A 20,172-nucleotide genomic window follows, 5' to 3' on the forward strand; every position below is an offset into this window, starting at 1 on the left:
TTTTGAATGTGGGCAGGGATTCACTAGATGGTGCAAGGCGGAATCTCCAGCGTAGTTCTGTACATTAGATGGGTTGAAAATTTAGCAAGCTATGGTTATTTCAATAGTGCGTGCACCATAGACATTCATGTTATGAGTGGGTGTGTTGCCTGTGGCAAGATGGCCGCCATGTGGCAACGACAGTCTCCATTGGCCGGCAGTAGTGAGTCATCTAGCCTGATTGATTGATTGATTGATTGAAAATGTTATTAACAGATTGCAGAATGGGTACAATACAGTATGGCTCAATACAACAACATTTTTATATATGTCTATGTAGATTGCGGGGTTAATCGTAATTATCACCATTATCATATGCTTAATAATATGCATGAAACTGCGTGAAAAAGTCGCGCTCAAGGTCGTCATCTCCAGAGAACAATTAGATGATCCCCGGTTCCCTGCGCTTTTCTCAGCTGTTGCCAATTTCCATTCCTCTGACGGATCAGACAGGAACATACATGTTAACGGCTGGTTACAGTGCGGTTCTCTCGCCCTGTAGCTCGTGAATCATTTGCAAGTCAATGAGCCGACAGGAAGCATCTTCATTCATTCTCACAATTAGATGGATTTTTTTTTTTTACAGCTCCCTCCGCTGCTCGCGCACCCCTCCCGAAACCCACAGCCGCCACAGACAGGTCACAAGCGCACAACGCTCCACACGGTCTTGCCGTAAAATGATTACTGCGTTGAAGTCACAAAGTGCTGTATGATGTAATGACTTTCGTAAATTACGGATGATTGCCTGTAGGTGCAGCCGCTGCAGGGCAGGGCCTTTCATGGGACTCGACTACATCATGCACAATAATGTACATCCGTTTATATTTTATTTTTATCTCATAATTGATTTATATTATATTGCGCTTTTATTCTAACTTGTTTTTTTATTCCATTTTATTTTATTCTACCCTTTATTTTATTCTACCTGTCTAATTGTCTGTCTGTTAACCCTTTACTATCACACTACAGACGGTTGTGATAGTAAAGGGTTTACCCGCATTTCACTGTATGCCCTGGTATGTGTGTGACAAATAAACCTCTTGATTCTTCTGTAGGGTGGTAGTGAAAGGGTTAACCCTTTGGCGTGTGGCAATGAAAGGGTTAACCTTCTGTATTGCCGCAGTGAAGGGGTTAACCATTTGGCAGTGTGGCAGTGAACGGGTTAATAGAATAAGAAGTCACTACTTTATTGATCCCGAGGGAAATTCAGCACCACAGATCGCTCACAATGAACATTCAGAACATCCAAAAATCTAAAATAAGAATATAAGAGTACTACTACAGTCAGCAAACTACTTGGCCCATAATAAAGACCTTTCTGATTCAGAATCTGATTCTGATTCTGATTCATCCGACGACAGAGAGAAAGGGTGGCACATCAAAAGCCAAGCTGAATTCTTAGCTTGAGATAAACCAGATGACTGCCGGACCGGACGGCGTCGATCCACGTTGCACGCCTCCCTCGCACACCTCTATAGCGCTGCGCTGCTTTACAGCGCAATGAAACCAAGACGGGGTTCCTTTGAAAGCAGGAGGAAGGAGGATCTGTGAGCCAACACATAACCTCACCCCATTCCCTGACTGCGCTCTTTCATGTCTCAGCTGGCCCAGATGTTGAACAGATGTAGCACACACTTCCTCTGGGGCGCTGATAAACAAGCCTCAACCGGCGTCTGATACACATCGTCGGCAGAGAGAGAGAGAGAGAGAGAGAGAGAGAGAGAGAGAGAGAGAGAGAGAGAGAGAGAGAGAGAGAGAGAGAGAGAGACAGAGAGAGAGAGAGAGAGAGAGAGAGAGAGACAGAGACAGAGACAGAGACAGAGACAGAGACAGAGAGAGAGACAGAGAGAGAGAGAGAGAGAGAGAGAGAGAGAGAGAGAGAGAGAGAGAGAGAGAGAGAGAGAGAGAGAGAGAGAGAGAGAGAGAGAGAGAGAGAGAGAGAGAGAGAAAGCCCAGAAATGGGGGAGAACGTATAGGGAAATAATAGGGATATAAACAAAAGCAGAGAGATACAGCCTCTCGCCAGTCTAGACGTGGTGGTTGGAGGGTTTGCGAGGAAATTAGGTCAAACAATAAGAGCAGCGGTTGGGCCTGACGTTCGCCCCTCGAAGAGGTCCTCCTCCTGGGTGTTGTGCTGCTGTCTGCAGTCTTCAAATGGCTCCTCCAGTAAAAACTTAAAGTCATTGCTTCACTGAGGGAAAAAAATTTAAATCGTCTCCAAAGAAAATTACACCACTTCCGTTATGGCCAATTAGTGGCTATTTACACAGATTCCTCAAGGCCAGAGCAGGGGAACAGTCGGCGGGACTCCAAAGATCCCTGCTCTTCACTCGTTTTCTTTCTTTCTTTCTTTATTTTTCTCTCTTTCTTTCTTTATTTCTTTCTTTCTTTCTTTCTTTCTTTCTTTCTTTCTTTCTTTCTTTCTTTCTTTCTTTCTTTCTTTCTTTCTTTCTTTCTTTCACAGTAAATCAAACTGAGTACATTTAACTCAAACTGAGTAACATTTTTTCTCTCTTTCTTTCTTTCTTTCTTTCTTTCTTTCTTTCTTTCTTTCTTTCTTTCTTTCTTTCTTTCTTTCTTTCTTTCTTTCTTTCTTTCTTTCTTTCTTTCTTTCTTTCTTTCTTTCTGTCTGTCTGTCTTTAACTCAACCACCAGACTCTGCATTCCTTCTACTATCTCCTCCCTTCTTCAGCTCAAACACAACAGCAGACGGGCTTCAAGAGAGACAGTGGAGGAGAGGTAGTGACTCAACTGACCAAATATGCCCACACGGTATAAATATAAAATGAAACGAGAAACAGAGCCGCTCTCGCACCATTCACTCAAGTTGGCCTCGGCGAAACCAAACCACAGTACTGTGAGATGGCGTGCGGCTCAGGAAGCATAATAGAAACTAGAGATATTGAACCGTTTTCAGTAGGCATCCACAGTGGGAGAGTTTTGCTCTTATTCCTGTTAACGTGAACCTTAAAATGTTGACATTAACTTTTTTGGATGTCATATATATGGAGATTTCTACTGCCCGGGTGGTGGGGATTGGGCAATCCAATATTGAATTGTGGGTCTTGGCGGCCGCGAGAGTGAAGGCCATGATTTAGCGGCGAAGCGGAGTCGGGGTGCTAATCCTGGGTGTGGGGGGGGTGTGGGGGGGGGGGGGCTGGGGGGGGAGGAAATGTCTTTTGTGGTGTCTGTGGTAACACACTAAAATGTTTATGTTCTGTTTTATTGTTTTGGTTATTTCCGTTGTCGTTATTGTTGTTGTTGTTGTTGTTGTTGTTGTTGTTGTTGTTGTTGTTGTTGTTGTTGTTACTACAACGCCGATCAGTTGTTCCTACATCTACAAGTGAACAAGCATTCAAACAACATGAATCCAAAAATCACGAATGAATAAATGAATACACACGGCCGGTGCATGACAGTTATTACTGTATTGTGTTGTTGTCTTGTTTCACGTAAAAGAAAATAAAAGAAAAATAAATGTGACATTTTAGACGGCTGGGTGATAAGGAGTGTCTTACTTGGCTTCGGCTCCTCGTGGACCACGACGCGGGGGGCCGCTGGAGCTGCGGGGGCTGCGGGGGCCGCGGGTGCTGCGGGGGCTGCAGGGGCCGCGGGGGCCACGCGGGGGGGCGCAGGGGCCAGAGGCGCCCCCACGTTCAGCCTGAAGATGCGCCTCTCGTGCAGGCCGCAGTAGTGGTGGTGCAGGTGGCAGATGTACAGGCCCCTGTTGACGGGCGCCAGCTGGGCGATGGACAGCGAGAAGTCCCCCACCGTGAAGGCGTCCTCCGCCACGCTCATCCTGTCGCGGGGGAAGAGGGCGCCGTATTCCCGTCGCTCCCCGGAGGCGTAGAGGTCCACCAGGCGCTCGGCCCCGTCGGGAAGCACGCCCGGGGGCTGGAAGTCCCAGTGGGCCACCTGCTGCTGGTCCTCCTGGAGACCCTCCCTCCACAGGGGGCGGCGGTTGACGCAGGGCAGCGCCACGGAGGTCCCCGCCAGCACCACGAACACCGTCCGCTCCCCGTCCCAGTAGCGCTTCTCTTTACGAGCTGGAGACAGACAGACGGGGAAATGTAGCGTTCTTTCAGATTCCTGTCTTAGATTTAGGGCTGTACCGAATGTCATTTTTATTTAATTTTTTTTTTACATTCGAAGCTTCTATTGAAGTTTTCAAATGAAGCTTCGAATGTCTGTCGTCATATTTTATGACGTAATCATAAAAGATGTGATATATAATTTTTTTTATATCCTCAAACTAAATCCTCAATTTGAATAGTGATTAATCGGATTAAATTAGTCTTTTAAAAAATTAAATCGACTTTCTTTAATGAATATAACTCATCAGTTTCGTCAACATAAATACCGTACTTTTCGCACTATAAGCCGCACCTGACTATAAGCCGCAGCAGCTAAATTGGATGATGTGTACATATATAAGCCGCACTGGACTATAAGCCGCAGGTGTTTTAATGTTTAATTACCATAATGTAAGGGTTCGTGCACAGAGGGGATTGTCGGGAAAGAGATGGCTGTTTGAGGAAGCTCCCATTTATTAACATTTTTGTTTAAACAGTAACGGTAGCTAGCTACTAACGATAGCTACTTAGCCAACACTAGGTAGCTACTAACGTTAGCTCACGGAACGATAGAGCCAACACTAGGTAGCAATCGTCCCGGGAGCTAACGTCGGTACCTGGCTGGTTTCTGGCTAACTAACGTGGCTAATCGTCCCGGGAGCTAACGTCTGGCTGGTTGCTGGCTATGCACTCGACTGTGAGGGGGAGGAGGAGGGCTCGACTGTGAGGGGGAGGAGGAGGGCTCGACTGTGAGGGGGAGGAGGAGGGCTCGACTGTGAGGCGGAGGAGGAGGGCTCGACTGTGAGGCGGAGGAGGAGGGCTCGACTGTGAGGCGGAGGAGGAGGGCTCGACTGTGAGGGGGAGGAGGAGGGCTCGACTGTGAGGGGGAGGAGGAGGGCTCGACTGTGAGGGGGAGGAGGAGGGCTCGACTGTGAGGGGGAGGAGGAGGGCTCGACTGTGAGGGGGAGGAGGAGGGCTCGACTGTGAGGGGGAGGAGGAGGGCTCGACTGTGAGGCGGAGGAGGAGGGCTCGACTGTGAGGGGGAGGAGGAGGGCTCGACTGTGAGGGGGAGGAGGAGGGCTCGACTGTGAGGGGGAGGAGGAGGGCTCGACTGTGAGGGGGAGGAGGAGGGCTCGACTGTGAGGGGGAGGAGGAGGGCTCGACTGTGAGGGGGAGGAGGAGGGCTCGACTGTGAGGCGGAGGAGGAGGGCTCGACTGTGAGGCGGAGGAGGAGGGCTCGACTGTGAGGGGGAGGAGGAGGGCTCGACTGTGAGGGGGAGGAGGAGGGCTCGACTGTGAGGCGGAGGAGGAGGGCTCGACTGTGAGGGGGAGGAGGAGGGCTCGACTGTGAGGGGGAGGAGGAGGGCTCGACTGTGAGGGGGAGGAGGAGGGCTCGACTGTGAGGGGGAGGAGGAGGGCTCGACTGTGAGGCGGAGGAGGAGGGCTCGACTGTGAGGCGGAGGAGGAGGGCTCGACTGTGAGGGGGAGGAGGAGGGCTCGACTGTGAGGCGGAGGAGGAGGGCTCGACTGTGAGGCGGAGGAGGAGGGCTCGACTGTGAGGGGGAGGAGGAGGGCTCGACTGTGAGGGGGAGGAGGAGGGCTCGACTGTGAGGCGGAGGAGGAGGGCTCGACTGTGAGGCGGAGGAGGAGGGCTCGACTGTGAGGCGGAGGAGGAGGGCTCGACTGTGAGGCGGAGGAGGAGGGCTCGACTGTGAGGGGGAGGAGGAGGGCTCGACTGTGAGGCGGAGGAGGAGGGCTCGACTGTGAGGGGGAGGAGGAGGGCTCGACTGTGAGGCGGAGGAGGAGGGGCAAGGCGTGCACTGCTGCAGCAGATTTACGAGTCTGATCTGACGGTCACAGAGCTGAGGGAGCGAGCCCAGTTAGCTGTAAAAATCCATAGATTAGCCGCACCGTTATATAAGCCGCAGGGCCGAAAAATGGGGAAAAAAGCCGCGGCTTATAGTCCGAAAAGTACGGTAATCCAATAAGGGCACGGTTGGTACGAAAGTGATGGTGACGTCTTGATGAAGCGCAGTTACGAGGCGGGGGGAAAAGTAGAACCCAATATGCGGATTGACAGGAGAGCACCGAAACTGCAGAATGACAGGAGGAAGGAGACGTGGTTGCTCTTCTCAACGTGGTGTGTCTTTTAATATCAGAACACAGGAGCAAAGCAGGAATATATACAAATGCAAAAACAAAAGCAAAAAGGCACAGCCGCGCTGGCACTAGATACAAAACGAACTGAAGACACGAGAAAACAAAGATGCACAAAAAACGGAATACTAAATCTACTTACAAACTCTCAATACAAAACAGCAAGGCAATGAGACGAAAGGAGACACGACGGGCAAGGGAACACGGAGGTAACTGGAGGTACACGGAGGGATGACGCCACAACGGGGAGCAGACCGAACCACACTTAAATACAAAGGCTAATTCTAATTGGAACCAGCTGGCGAACCAGTCCAAAACACAGAATCAACAACTAGACACAAAAGCATATTACAAAACCACACTAGCCAGGGGAACAACATCACACAAGGGAGAGGAAATTCAACAACAACACACACAGTGACATCACATTAATTATCCCATTAATTATACTAAACATATGAGTTAACACAGGTAGAATCAAAGTTTGCACCATCTGCTGGTGACCACTAGAGGGTGGTATGAGACTGGAGGGAGGTAGGCCTCCAATGTTACTCCTCCCATCACAACCCAACAGAGGGCTGAGTCTGGGCTCGTTACAGGAGGGAGGTAGGGGACCAATGTTACTCCTCCCATCACAGCCCAACAGAGGGCTGAGTCTGGGCTCGTTACAGGAGGGAGGTAGGGGACCAATGTTACTCCTCCCATCACAGCCCAACAGAGGGCTGAGTCTGGGCTCGTTACAGGAGGGAGGTAGGGGACCAATGTTACTCCTCCCATCACAGCCCAACAGAGGGCTGAGTCTGGGCTCGTTACAGGAGGGAGGTAGGGGACCAATGTTACTCCTCCCATCACAGCCCAACAGAGGGCTGAGTCTGGGCTCGTTACAGGAGGGAGGTAGGGGACCAATGTTACTCCTCCCATCACAGCCCAACAGAGGGCTGAGTCTGGGCTCGTTACAGGAGGGAGGTAGGGGACCAATGTTACTCCTCCCATCACAGCCCAACAGAGGGCTGAGTCTGGGCTCGTTACAGGAGGGAGGTAGGGGACCAATGTTACTCCTCCCATCACAGCCCAACAGAGGGCTGAGTCTGGGCTTGTTACAGGAGGGAGGTAGGGGACCAATGTTACTCCTCCCATCACAGCCCAACAGAGGGCTGAGTCTGGGCTCGTTACAGGAGGGAGGTAGGGGACCAATGTTACTCCTCCCATCACAGCCCAACAGAGGGCTGAGTCTGGGCTCGTTACAGAGCGTCAAGCGGATGCAGATAGGCTACATCATTTATGATAAATGTTTTATTTAAATGTTTATGACGGGTCATGTACTATAATAGTATAATACTATAATATTAGTGTAGCCTAATCTTTATCTGCAACTGTGAAGAAAAACCCCATTGGTTTAAACAGAATGAATAGACGCATAAAAAAGATATTCGAATGTTGATTTAGAATTCGAACGTCAACGTTATGATTGAAGCTTCGAAGCTTCGAACTATTCGGTACAGCTCTACTTACAGTAGATTACATTCAAATGTATGGTCATCATACAGCACAAGTACAGTACAACTGTACCGACCAGAGTGCAAATGTAACAGTAAAGAGCAATAGTAATCGTACAATGTACAGGTGATTAAACTGGGTATAAAATACATAAATGAGTACTACTGAGTATAGTGCTAATCAGATGTATCAGTATGTACAGAGGTGTATATTAATATGTACAGTGATAACAGGTATAAAGACATTACTATGGTATAGTAAGTCATACTGGCCAGCAGCGTAACTAAGAGTAGGTAAGGGATATGTACAGATGTAGATATAGTATCTACAGATATGTAAAAGGAATTATATATATTGTATGTACAGACAGATGTGGATAGATATATAGATACGGTAAGAATATATATATATATATATATATATATATATATATATATATATATATATATATATATATATATATATATATACGGTATATACAGCATTATTGTACATGCTATCATACAGAGTTATATGGGTTATATGCAGGTGTATAAGTAGGTATATAAAAGTGCAGGTATATTCAGACAGATATGGATATATATATATATATGCAGTAAATATAAATATATATAACTATTGCCACTACACATAATTAAACAGCAGCTTGGATACGGTGCAATAAACCAGACGTGGTGTTTTAGCATCATGGCTCCTGTGATGATAATAATAATACCTGGGTGAAGAAGACTGATTATTAGGGCCACGTCTCACCTGACTTGGTGACATTGAGCTGGATCTGGATGGATTGGTGGATCTGGCAGTAGTGATGGTGCAGATTACAGGTATACACTCCCCGGTCAGTTGTTCCCACATCTACGAGTGAACAAGCATTCAAACAACATGGATCTTAAAATCATGAATGAATAAATGAATACATGAATAAATGAATGAATGAATGTATCAAATCAAACTTATTTGTAAGGCCCGACAACACACGTTAATGTCCCCATGGGCCTGACACGTCTTTTTTTAAACAAGTCAAGAAGAAACATCACAATAAATCAAGAACAACACAAAAACCACCATAAAGTCCAAAAGGTTTAAAATAAATAAAATAAATTAAAATAAATGCAACACTCCCAGACATACCCCACGCGAAGGTAAGGAAAAACTCACTAAAACCTAGCAATAGGAAAAAAAATACACCACATCATCAAGAGCGGGGAGGAGGGACTTTTTTACCGTGGATGATGAGGGAGAAGTTCCCGTCGTTGAAGGCGGACTTGGAGACGGAGACGCGGCCCTTGTTGAAGCTGTTGTAGACCCTCTGATGGGCCCCGGGGGACATGTCCAGAATCCTCTCCACGGAGTACTCGGGGACGGTGCGGACCAGGTCCCAGTGGACCACCCTCTGGCGGTCCTTCAGGCGGTCCTGGGTCCACACCATGCGGGGGCTGTGGCAGGGCAGGACGGCTCTGGAGCCCGCTGGGAGAGTGAGGTTCTTGGCCTCCACCACCACGCCTAGTCTGTTGCTGATGACCTGGCCCCATGCTGGCAGAGACAGAGAAACACACGGGTCTCGATGGGTTGAAAGGGACAATACCAGTTTTTTTTGACACGTGGGTCTCAAGTCACTTTTGCCTCGATACTAAATGTACATCTTATCTTATATATATTTCTCATTATTTTTTTACCATTATTCAAATATTTGTTTTTGTTTCCATTTCACCACTGCCATATGCTTCCAGTGTATCTGAAAGTGCATCTTAAACCCCACATGTAAAAAAAAAAGTAACCCTGGTATTGTTTTGTCCTTTTAAATCACCAATAATATTAACCCTTTCACTACCACACTACAAAAGGTTAACCTTTCACTACCACACTACAAAAGGTTAACCTTTCACTACCACACTACAGAAGGTTAACCTTGGCTTTCACTACTACCACACTACAGAAGGTGAATGCTTTCACTACCACACTACAGAAGGTGAATGCTTTCACTACCACACTACAGAAGGTTAACCCTTTCACTACCACACTACAGAAGGTTAACCTTTCACTACCACACTACAGAAGGTGAATGCTTTCACTACCACACTACAGAAGGTTAACCCTTTCACTACCACACTACAGAAGGTTAACCTTTCACTACCACACTACAGAAGGTGAATGCTTTCACTACCACACTACAGAAGGTTAACCCTTTCACTACCACACTACAGAAGGTGAATGCTTTCACTACCACACTACAGAAGGTTAACCCTTTCACTGCCACACTACAGAAGGTTAACCTTTCACTACCACACTACAGAAGGTGCATGCTTTCACTACCACACTACAGACGGTTAACCCTTTCACTGCCACACTACAGAAGGTTAACCTTTCACTACCACACTACAGAAGGTTAACCTTTCACTACCACACTACAGAAGGTTAACCCTTTCACTACCACACTACAGAATGTTAACCCTTTCACTACCACACTACAGAAGGTTAACCCTTTCACTACCACACTACAGAAGGTTAACCCTTTCACTACCACACTACAGAAGGTGAATGCTTTCACTACCACACTACAGAAGGTTAACCCTTTCACTACGACTACAGAAGGTTAACCCTTTCACTACCACACTGCAGAAGGTTAACCCTTTCACTACCACACTACAGAAGGTTAACCTTTCACTGCCACACTGCAGAAGGTTAGTGCTTTCACTACCACACTACAGATGGTTAACCATGGTGAAAGGGTTAACCTTCTACACAGTGTGGTAGTGAAAGGGTTAAATGACCAAAGACGACATGAAACAGAACTTCAGAGAGAATGTACAACAACAACAACAAGCATGTAAATGTCAGACTGGCTTGAGATCAAAAATAAATAAATAAATATCAGCTTCATGCAGCGTTTTATGAGCAGAGCAGTGCAGAATGTTAAACTGTGAGAGGACTTTAATAAGTCTTACCACATGGCAGGAGGAGGAGGAGCGCAAACACTGAAACAGAGAAGAACACAAAACGTGCTGCCGGTCAGAATCATAATAATAATAACTCTGCGGAAGAAGCCTTTATTTGCGCCGGTTGCGTTTGCTGTGACATGTGACGGACGTCTCTGAAGACGCGGCCGGCAGCCTCTGTTTCACTAAAAACACATAAACTTGTTTTCATTTAGAATAACTGTGAGAAGACGTGCGTCAGCAGCAAGACTGTCTGACGAGGAGGAGTTGTGTATCCACTGGACCTGAGCTGACCTGGGAGCGGAGCGTTAAGAGAAGGGATCGTTTCACCAGATGCGCAGAAGATTCTCTTGAGAGAATACTTTTTTTTTTTTTTTATTATTAGAACAATGTCTACCAGTCCCACAGTCCTGAACATGAAAACATGTTGACATAAAAGGTAAACACACACAGTTATACTACAGTACATTTGATTAAATCAACAGATCACTACATGAATACAACTAACAACAATCTAAAAACACATACAACAGCTTTACTCAGGGTTCCCACAGACATTGCTAAATGAAATGCAAGGACTTTTAAGTACTTTTCCAAACACAATTTTTCATTTTCAAGGTTGTCACTCGAAGGATACAATTAACTTTTTGTAACCATCTTCTTGGCCTGCTTGCCAGCTAGAGCCAGCTTAGAGCATCACACGCCAAGAAATGAGGAAAAGCAGTTGGAACGAGCGAGGCAGTGACGACTCGTCAGATTTTATTAAAACAGAACAAAAGAATAACTATTTCTTGATTCAGACATTTTTTATCATGGATGATCAAAACATTCAATGCGAATGGTTGATTTGAATTTCAAGGACTATTAAAAAAAAATCAAGCACTTTTAAGCACTTCAAGGACCTTGTGCGAACCCTGTTTACTGCAACATGGAACAGAAAAGGCAAAACAGGTAAGAAAGCTGTTTCACAGACGGACATCTGTTCTGCAGATTGCAAACTGAGAACTAGGATACTTTTCTTCACATATAAGCCTGCGGTGAGCATTATTGCCACACGAGCAATATAATTCTGTTTTCATTCGCTGACTCTGGGGATGAGACATTTTCCTGCTGCACATTTTGCTATTTCTAACCAATCTTTTCCCTGAGCGATATTCCGTCTGTTGTTTATCCAAGGGCCAGCGGAGACGCGTGCAGCCAAGGCACAGACACACAGAGCCCCCCATTCATCCCCAATGTCACGGCCATGATCTTCAGGGCAGCGGTTCTCAACGTGGGGTCAGAGGACCCCCAGGGGTCCCCGAGGAGGTTCCAGGGGGTCCCCCAGAAAATTATATTAATTTGGGAATAGTTTAATAATTTCACTGTGACATTCACAATAGGTTAGAGGTCGAGGGCGAAAATACGCAAACTGTGACTATTCTGATCATAGGTTTCACTTTCCCTATTCGTATCTCAGTTATAGAATTTAATTTCATTTCATTTCATTTGTCCCACTCATGGTAATGAAAAGTTCCATACATGTATAATGGTATAATTGCATAATAAAAGCACGTCTCAATTTGTACATTCCATGAGCGAAAAGGGAGAAGAAAATCTTATTTTATTTTACTTTACTCAAAACAATAAATAAGCAATAGAAATAGATGGTCTTGTCAATTAAACACATATTAAAAAAATAAATAAAAAAAAAGTAATATTGAACAACCTGTTACCCCTCAACTTCATAAAGTGTAAATGTTCTTTCTTTATACATTCTCTTGAACTGAAAGATATTTGTACAGCTCTTTAAATCATTCTGTAGAGAATTCCACAGTTTTACGACACATACTGAAATACACATCTGCTTTAAAGTCGTCCTACATACTGATGCTTTAAAGTGGTCCTACATACTGATGCTTTAAAATCGTCCTACATACTGATGCTTTAAAGTGGTCCTACATACTGATGCTTTAAAGTGGTCCTACATACTGATGCTTTAAAGTGGTCCTACATACTGATGCTTTTAATTAAGCATTACATCACACGCAGGAGTGGTTTGTGACCAATAAACCATGCCTAGGGGTGGTTGTTAGGCCCGAGGCGCAGCCGAGGGTCGTTAGACCCCCCTAGGCATGGTTTATTGGTCACAAATCACGACTGCACGTGGTGTAAAGCTTTTATACAACTGCCAGATTCATCCAACCTTATTTCTATACAATAAACACACATTAATCGAAGATTTATTGAAAAAACCATCCGCCAGAAAAAGTAGTTCCCACAACTCCATGTGGAAGCAGCTTGAAGTGCATCCAACCAAACTAACACATCCAACTGTGTATTATTGGAATGATTGAGAGAAGTTGCCTCATGTGGAAGCAGCTTGAAGTGCATCCAACCAACTAACACATCCAACTGTGTATTATTGGAATGATTGATTGAAAATTTATTAAAACGTTTTCTTTGCCCTATAGGAAAAAAACGTTTTCTTCGCCCTATTTTTTTATTTATTTCTTTTAGCCTAAACTTAACCAGTTGGAAACCAGGGGTACAGTAATAAAATTAGCAATCAACCAATCAATCAATTCAATAGACCATGCTCACTTAAAACAGTGCTGCTTCTCTCTCAGTCTGACTCCCCCGCTGTTGCAGACAGGAGTGTGTGTGTGTGTGTGTGTGTGTGCGTGTGTGTGTGTGTGTGTGTGTGTCACAGTGTGTGTGTGCGTGTGTGTATGTGTGTGTGTGTGTGTGTGTGTGTGTGTGTGTGTGTATGTGTGTGTGTGTGTTTGTGGGTACGCCAGCGTCGGACAGTGTGAGAGAGAACGCTGCAAGAAAGTAGGAAGGAAGAAATTTAAATCAATCAATTAATCTATCAATCAATCCGCGATTTTTCTTTTGTTCTAGATTGAGTCAAGACCCATCAATTACATCATCCAACATTGTTTAAAATACTAACACGTTCCCCTTGACAGAATCGCTTCATATTTAGTCGTTATGGTGCTTTCAACATAACCATTTGATCTCCGCGATCCTGTTTTCTCCCGGAGTGAGCCGGGGAGGGTTATGTGATTTGGTTGTGGGCGGGTCCTGAGCCCAGGACCGTGGATTGTTACCAATAAAGACGTGTGAATGGCCAATCAGAATCGAGAAATTTGCATGCCGTTGTATAAGTCGTCCTACATACTGTACTGATGCTTTAAAGTCGTCCTACATACTGATGCTTTAAAGTAGTCCTACATACTGGTGCTTTAAAGTAGTCCTACATACTGATGCTTTAAAGTGGTCCTACATACTGATGCTTTAAAGTCGTCCTACATACTGATGCTTTAAAGTCGTCCTACATACTGGTGCTTTAAAGTCGTCCTACATACTGATGTTTTAAAGTAGTCCTACATACTGATGCTTTAAAGTGGTCCTACATACTGATGCTTTAAAGTCGTCCTACATACTGATGTTTTAAAGTAGTCCTACATACTGATGCTTTAAAGTCGTCCTACATACTGGTGCTTTAAAGTCATCCTACATACTGATGTTTTAAAGTAGTCCTACATACTGATGCTTTAAAGTCGTCCTACATACTGATGTTTTAAAGTAGTCCTACATACTGATGCTTTAAAGTCGTCCTACATACTGATGTTTTAAAGTGGTCCTACATACTGATGCTTTAAAGTAGTCCTACATACTGATGCTTTAAAGTCGTCCTACATACTGATGTTTTAAAGTGGTCCTACATACTGATGCTTTAAAGTAGTCCTACATACTGATGCTTTAAAGTCGTCCTACATACTGATGTTTTAAAGTAGTCCTACATACTGGTGCTTAAAATTACATTTCCATATATAGTTCCTTACATCCTCGGAACTAAAAACAAACAACTTTCTGCAAGAATGCTGGACATACAACAAAATCTTATTAGATGGGGGTCTGTGAGACAGAACCTTATCAAGCAGGAGACAGAAGCTTATCAAGCAGGAGACAGAACCTTATCAAGCAGGGATCCGCGGCCTGTAATGTGTAACCATTCAGGGGTCCTTGACAGGAGAAAGGTTGAGCACCACTGCCAGCTCACTAGTCACAGAGCCCAGTCAGAATCTAGCTACTGCGTTCATGAACCAATGTGTCATCAACCCTTCATACTGTGCTTGTTACAACCTGCCTAGCAATGGACTGCCTTCTCTCACAGGGCCGTGGACTTCTGTCTGTCTGTCTGTCTGTCTGTCTGTCTGTCTGTCTGTCTGTCTGTCTGTCTGTCTGTCTGTCTGTCTGTCTGTCTGTCTGTCTGTCTGTCTGTCTGTCTGTCTGTCTGTCTGTCTGTCTGTCTGTCTGTCTGTCTGTCTGTCTGTCTGTATGTCTGTCTGTCTGTCTGTCTGTCTGTCTGTCTGTCTGTCTGTCTTTCAAAGATATATTCTGGAAGACTTATCTTGGAACCACTGAGACATAATCAATGACAAGTTCACTCTGAGTCCTGAACGTGCTGGTAATATGTCTTAAGTGGCTGAAAAGGTTGCACAAATTATATGATCTGATATCTGCTTGGAGAATGGCATTCTGTCTTAAACTCGAAAGCGCGTTCCCGTTCAGGTCATTTGCATACAAAACACCGCCTCCAGAGCTCCTTATAAGGCAACTAGTGACGCAGCTGTGTGCAAATGAGTTGGCGGAAGTGCTTTGCGAGTCTTGCGAGCCGCGTGATTACGAAACCTAGCGTCAGTCAGTGCCAATCAGAGAGCGTCTCCGAGAAATGCGGCTAGGTTTCGTAATCACGCTTGCGTGCCATCAAAACTAGATTAGATTAATGTATTGGCATCATATACAGCTCGCGGTACACCTGCCGCAGCGCGCAGTACTGTACATGAATGAATGAATGAAATATAATATATATAGCCTACGGCGGGCGTAATGAATGAACGCAGTATGGCTTATTATTCTTACTGTTCATTCGTAGGTGCACACAAGACTTGTTATGGAATATTAATGCAGTCTATTTCCAGTGCACCGATTAGCTTTAGTTCTTATTTATTTATCCACTGTCATTTCAGTGTTGGTGTATAGGCTATATAGTGTATTTCAATATATAAGTTTAATTGATTAATGATATATTCGAAGGAATGCAGGTTTATAGCTATATCAACCCCCTCCAATGTACAGTAAATGACCAAGTATGGTTTTGTCAATATTCCAATGTACAGTTTTGCTTGTACAGTGTAAGTCTATCCCCCACCCACCCCTCCTACCCAACCTCCTCCAACAGTTTCTACGTCAAATGTACTCTCTTTTCTGGACTCTTTTTGTATCACAAACAGTACTGTATTTGCAAATCTGGTATGTCATAAATGTATAGATGTAGCAGTACTGTCTATCTGTGTCGTGTGTGTCATATATGTTATGATGAATTGAAAATGGGGGACCCTGATGTAAACAAGACAAAATTCTTTCTCTGGTCTGCATCCCCTTATGTAATTGAGCTGTACTGTACTGTACCCATTCTGCAATCTGTTAATAAAGTTTTCAATCAATCAATCAATCAAACAAAGGTCTGTCCCATTGTATACCAATCAATGGGATACATTGCATGTTGACCTGCATTCTTTCAAATGTATATAATTAATCATTAAAACAGATGTGTAACAAATAAGAAATACAAATTCCACAGAAGGCATTAAATAATTATTATTTTCAATTATTTCACAATAATTGCATAATTGTGTTTGAATATCTGAGTAATTAAAGTAATTATACATTTGTCCAAAATAGCTGGTTCAGATATGGTTAAGCAGCTGCCCTGTGATCAGATGAATCCATATTATTTATTTTTCCGACAACAAATGCGTAATTTCTTATCGTACAAATATTGTCATATTTATTTTAATTATGATTAAGTAATTAATTCCAATGAGGCCTGTAGCGTTGACGTGAAGGAATCACTATGAGAACACAGTCTGTCAAGTTATAATGACATTTTAAATTAGTCAATCAATCATGAGATTTGATCGTGGCTGAGAGCAGATTTAAGAGTGCTCCTCAGCACTCTTAAATCTGCTCTCAGCCACGATCAAATCTGATCTCAGGAAAATTTGGGGACTCCCACTCCCAGCCCTAATATGTCTTAAATGGGCCGAAATTTTTTGTCGTAACTTCGTTCGGGAATGAGACCCATTGTTCTGATTGTGTGTGTTCTTGGTTAGTAGTGTTGCAGTGTCTAGTTTGTTCTCTCCCTCAGTTCTGTCATTTTGTTTCCTGTGCTATTTTCAACTCTTGGAACCTTCCTGTGCGTCCTGCTCCTGGGTCCTACACCCCCCACCTCCTGGGTCCTACACCTAGGGCTGGGCGATATGGAAAAAAATTATATCGCGATAACGATATGATAATGTTATCATATTTCTCGATATCGATAATTATCGAAATTGTTATAAGTATAAAAAAAAAAGAAAAAAAAATCTTTTTAACAGCAGATGTATGTTTATTTTGCAGCAATTCTTTGTCATTGCCGCCATCTTTAGTGTTACATCCCCTCACACTCCAGTTCTCAGGCTGCAGCTGGTTTAAAAGCGAAAGTAAACCGGCTTCTCTGCTGGCTGTGGCTCCAGGGGAGTTGAACAGTTCTGGCTCTGCTAGTTTATTTTCGATCTTTTGGCGCGTTTTTGGTGGACAAACCACCGCACATGTGCACCGTGACTCGTGACTGGAGTCTAGTTCTACTAGCAAGCACACATACTGCCTACTGTGTACAGACGGTTTCAAACTGTATTTTAAATTAGAAAGCAAACAAAATAAATGGACAAGAGAAAAATAAATCTCAATTTGATCAGTATTGTCATTTGGACAAGCAAAGCCATTACTTTAAGTTGCAGGCAAGAAAGACAAGTCTGTCCACTGTCTCTGGTTTTAAAACTGCCCTGTTGCAGGTCAAAAAAAAAACATAAAAAAAAAAACGGTTTTTCGATTTATTTTTATTTTGATATTCGATATCGATTATTAAAATATATTGCGATATTTATCGTTATCGTTATATCGCCCAGCCCTACCTACACCCCCCACCTCCTGGGTCCTACACCCCCCACCTCCTGGGTCCTACACCCCCCACCTCCTGGGTCCTACACCCCCCACCTCCTGGGTCCCACACCCCCCACCTCCTGGGTCCTACAGCCCCCACCTCCTGGGTCCTACAGCCCCCACCTCCCTGGTCCTACACACCCCCCACCTCCTGGGTCCTACATCTACACCCCCCACCTCCTGGGTCCTACACCCCCCACCTCCTGGGTCCTACACCCCCCACCTCCTGGGTCCTACACCCTCCACCCTCCACCTCCTGGGTCCTACACCCCCCTCCTGGGTCCTACACCCCCCACCTCCTGGGTCCTACACCCCCCACCTCCTGGGTCCTACACCCCCCACCTCCTGGGTCCTACACCCCCCACCTCCTGGGTCCTACACCCCCCACCTCCTGGGTCCTACACCCCCCACCTCCTGGGTCCTACACCCCCCACCTCCTGGGTCCTACACCCCCCACCTCCTGGGTCCTACACACCCTCCACCTCCTGGGTCCTACACACCCTCCACCTCCTGGGTCCTACACCCCCCACCTCCTGGGTCCTACATCTACACCCCCCACCTCCTGGGTCCTACACCCCCCACCTCCTGGGTCCTACAGCCCCCACCTCCTGGGTCCTACACCCCCCACCTCCTGGGTCCTACACCCCCCACCTCCTGGGTCCTACACCCCCCACCTCCTGGGTCCTACACCCCCCACCTCCTGGGTCCTACACACCCCCCACCTCCTGGGTCCTACACCCCCCACCTCCTGGGTCCTACATCTACACCCCCCACCTCCTGGGTCCTACACCCCCCCCACCTCCTGGGTCCTACACACCCCCCACCTCCTGGGTCCTACACCCCCCACCTCCTGGGTCCTACACCCCCCACCTCCTGGGTCCTACACCCCCCCCACCTCCTGGGTCCTACACCCCCCCCACCTCCTGGGTCCTACACACCCCCCACCTCCTGGGTCCTACACCCCCCACCTCCTGGGTCCTACAGCCCCCACCTCCTGGGTCCCACACCCCCCACCTCCTGGGTCCTACACCCCCCCCCCACCTCCTGGGTCCTACACCCCCCACCTCCTGGGTCCTACACCCCCCACCTCCTGGGTCCTACACCCCCCACCTCCTGGGTCCTACACCCCCCACCTCCTGGGTCCTACACACCCCCCACCTCCTGGGTCCTACACCCCCCACCTCCTGGGTCCTACAGCCCCAACCTCCTGGGTCCTACACCCCCCACCTCCTGGGTCCTACACACCCCCCACCTCCTGGGTCCTACACCCCCCACCCCTTTGCGTTAAAAAATAACCAACGTTTTATCAACCCTTCAGATCAAACAAGAGGTGCACACCAACAACAGGCCTCTTCTGCGACTGCATTCTGCCAAAGAGTGAGGTTATAAATTATAATCCCTGTCAGAGAGCAGCGTGTTGTTTTCCTTGGGGCTACGGTTAAAGGTTAGTGTGTACAGTAGGTCTCCACACCCCAGCCAGGTGTTCCTGGTCCTTGTTCATGCGCTCTGGCTCCTCATGCACGGCCTACTTCTGCACACATGGATTCACAACACGAGCAACGATGACAGATGACAGATGATAGAAATGATGGACTCCAGAACACCGTGCCTCGGAGAGAAAAGCTAAATCTGGTGTTTTCATACTGTGGTCTGTGGTTTTTTTTGGGGTTTTTTTTGGTTTTTTTTTTTACGATTTTAACCCTTTCACTACCACACTACAGAAGGTTAACCTTTCACTACCGTCAGTGAAAGGTTAACCGTCTGTAGTGTGGTAGTGAAAGGGTTAACCTTCTGTAGTGTGGTAGTGAAAGGGTTAACTTTATGTAGCGTGGTAGTGAAAGGGTTAACCTGCTGTAGTGTGGTAGTGAAAGGGTTAACCTTCTGTAGTGTGGTAGTGAAAGGGTTAGCCTGCTGTCGTGTGGTAGTCAAAGGGTTAACCTGCTGTATTGTCGCAGTGAAAGGGTTAACCCTTTGCTAGTGAAAGGGTTAAGCTGTATACATTGATTTTTCCTCTCTAACCCGGCATACTTATTTAATTAACGGCCCATTAAAAAAATCTGTGTAACATTGTCTTCATTGCTATGCATCAATAAATAACACATTATTAAGTTGTGTGTGCGTGAGACGTTTTCAGTACCGACCCATGCTGGCACGGGAGGCCTTCTCGCTGGAAAACGTTGGTAAGGCATGAGGGGTATATAAACCGATGCAGCAGAAAGAGAAAACAAAGTGTTGCAGACCCTGTCATTTTCTCCACAGTCTCTCCTGCACACACGGTGGCTGATGACTAAGGAGGCTGGTTTAACATTTAAGACTTAACAACCCCACGACTGAGTTACAAGAGCAATAATGACTGACATTTTCCAAATAACTGGCCAAGTGGCCCTATTGTCATTTGCATCCAGAGAATCACGTAAATAAAAAAATAAAAAAACACG

General features: G+C 45.8%; 1 protein-coding gene across 3 annotated transcripts in view; it reads right to left on the bottom strand.

The window, feature by feature from the left end:
- Positions 1-20,172, bottom strand: part of LOC311243627 (matrix remodeling-associated protein 8-like) — a 40,861-nt gene that overhangs the window by 13,856 nt on the left and 6,833 nt on the right. For all 3 annotated transcript variants that reach the window (XM_084332921.1, XM_084332922.1, XM_084332920.1), the window contains exons 2-5: positions 10,712-10,741; positions 8,991-9,299; positions 8,520-8,621; positions 3,558-4,085 (exon numbers count right to left, since the gene is read on the bottom strand). In XM_084332921.1, coding sequence (XP_084189047.1) covers positions 3,558-4,085; positions 8,520-8,621; positions 8,991-9,299; positions 10,712-10,741 — 969 coding nt within the window. The remainder of the gene's footprint in view (positions 1-3,557; positions 4,086-8,519; positions 8,622-8,990; positions 9,300-10,711; positions 10,742-20,172) is intronic.

This window comes from Notolepis coatsorum (genome assembly GCF_963971535.1).
Source record: "Notolepis coatsorum genome assembly, chromosome: 17".
NCBI lineage: Eukaryota > Metazoa > Chordata > Actinopteri > Aulopiformes > Paralepididae > Notolepis > Notolepis coatsorum.